At 30.2% G+C, this 1,920-nt stretch overlaps 1 protein-coding gene across 1 annotated transcript; it reads right to left on the reverse strand.

Moving 5' to 3' along the window:
- Positions 1-602: 602 nt before the first annotated feature.
- Positions 603-1,559, reverse strand: LOC128532785 (olfactory receptor 52K1-like). The gene has a single exon (XM_053506898.1). The coding sequence runs from the start codon at positions 1,548-1,550 to the stop codon at positions 603-605; it is 948 nt and encodes a 315-aa protein (XP_053362873.1). The 5' UTR covers positions 1,551-1,559.
- Between the last annotated feature and the right edge of the window lie 361 nt (positions 1,560-1,920).

Genomic DNA, 1,920 nt, shown 5'->3' on the forward strand with positions numbered 1-1,920 from the left:
ATATATATATCAAATATAGTAACCGGCTGCTTGGACACTGCAGTTAACTGAAGCAGTCAATGCTCCATCTGGCGGAATTATACAGCATTGCAACCATCTTTTTAGAAAGCGCATGGGGGCGTTTATGGGGCGGGGCATCGTTAACTACGTCATCGCGGGGGATCACATTCCGTGCACGGATCGATCATGGTCCTGTCACGGTCCTGTCATAGACCTATCATGCTCCAAGCGGCTGTTTGACGTGGCTCCCACTGTACAGTACATAATATGCAGCATAAAACCTAAATTTTATAATGCTGATTTATAACAATATAAATTGCTAAAATTGTAATTTAAATAAAATTGAACTGAATTTATTAAATTATTAATATATTAGGACTATTAGAGAAAATATATTTATAGACAATACAAGAAGAACAATTTATAAAAAAAAACACTTTTGTTTCATCAAAATTTCACATTTTTATTGTATATTTACCATTGCTAATGAAATATATTATTTTCTATAAGTGATCAGAATTATTTTATTTCTTTGATGTAAAAATAATTTGATAAAAATTAAATTATTCTTGTAATTATTATATAATCCCATTTTGAGTATATTACCATGGTAAGACTTTTATATGGTTTACAAATTTTAAAAACTGTTTTCTTATTTCAGTTGTTCTTATTCCATAAATAATTGGATTAAAACAACTTGGAAATAGTATATACATAGTACTCAAAAATACTCGAACATTGGGAGAAAAATTATTTCTTATTCTGTATGACATATAAGAAATCAATGCAAAAGCTAAACTGACTGCCATTACAATAATATGTGTAATACTAGTGTTGACTGTCTTTAAGTGGGCCTTCCCTGATTTCATGACAGAAATAAATATTACCATATATGATGCAGTAATGAAAAGAAAATCTGATGTTGGAATAAGAAAAGCCGATACAAGTCCAATAAGATTGTTAATAGATGTGTCTCCACATGCCAACTGAACCAATCCCATATGTTCACAGAAACAGTGATCTATTTCATTTATTGTACAGAAATTCAATTTTCCAGCCAAAGAGATCATGATGATATTTAAGATTAGATTTCTGGTAACTGGTACAATAAGAAACTTGAGAAAGCTGTGAAATTCCATGTATTCATGATAATAAAGTGGCCTGCATATAGCAAAGAACCGATCTAGTGCCATCCACACTAGTACAGTGGACTGAAATGCACCAAGAATCTGTATGCAAAATATTTGTATTAAACAGCTTACTAGAGTAATTCCATTCCAGCCTATAAGCAAATTGAGTAACAAACTTGGTACAAAAAGTATTGGCAAACACAAGTCCACAACACCCATAATACCTATTAGTACATACATTGGAGAGTGCAGAATCTTTTGAGATGCAATTAAATATATAATAATAGAATTGGATATTGTAGACAATAAAAACAGTAGAAAATATGGTATGGATAATATGGGTCTCCATTCCCCCAAGGCCAAAAAGCCAGTAAGCTTAAAAACTGTGTATGAAATATTCTGTGGAAAGAATTCTTGCATGCTTCTCAGTCTCAAAACTTTCCTTAAACAACCTAATAGGGCAGGACACCTACCAAAAATTGTTATAAAAGAAAAATGTTATATATTAAAACATAATAATAACATTTATAATTTTACCACTACATCTACATCCACCACATGTCAAAGGTAATGAAAAACTCTAACTTTAAATAAATATATGGATTTTTTTTTTTATTGTTACTGATTGTTGTTCTAAAACATTGGTATTACATAAATCATAATAATAAAATATTAAATGATATAGGTTTTGATTAATAAAATGGGCTTTTTAACAGACCTACAATTCTTATGTAGAAGAAAACTACAGTAGTTTTACAAATAATATATGTCCTTCAGTAATATATGTGTC

This window comes from Clarias gariepinus, chromosome 11, assembly GCF_024256425.1.
Source record: "Clarias gariepinus isolate MV-2021 ecotype Netherlands chromosome 11, CGAR_prim_01v2, whole genome shotgun sequence".
NCBI lineage: Eukaryota > Metazoa > Chordata > Actinopteri > Siluriformes > Clariidae > Clarias > Clarias gariepinus.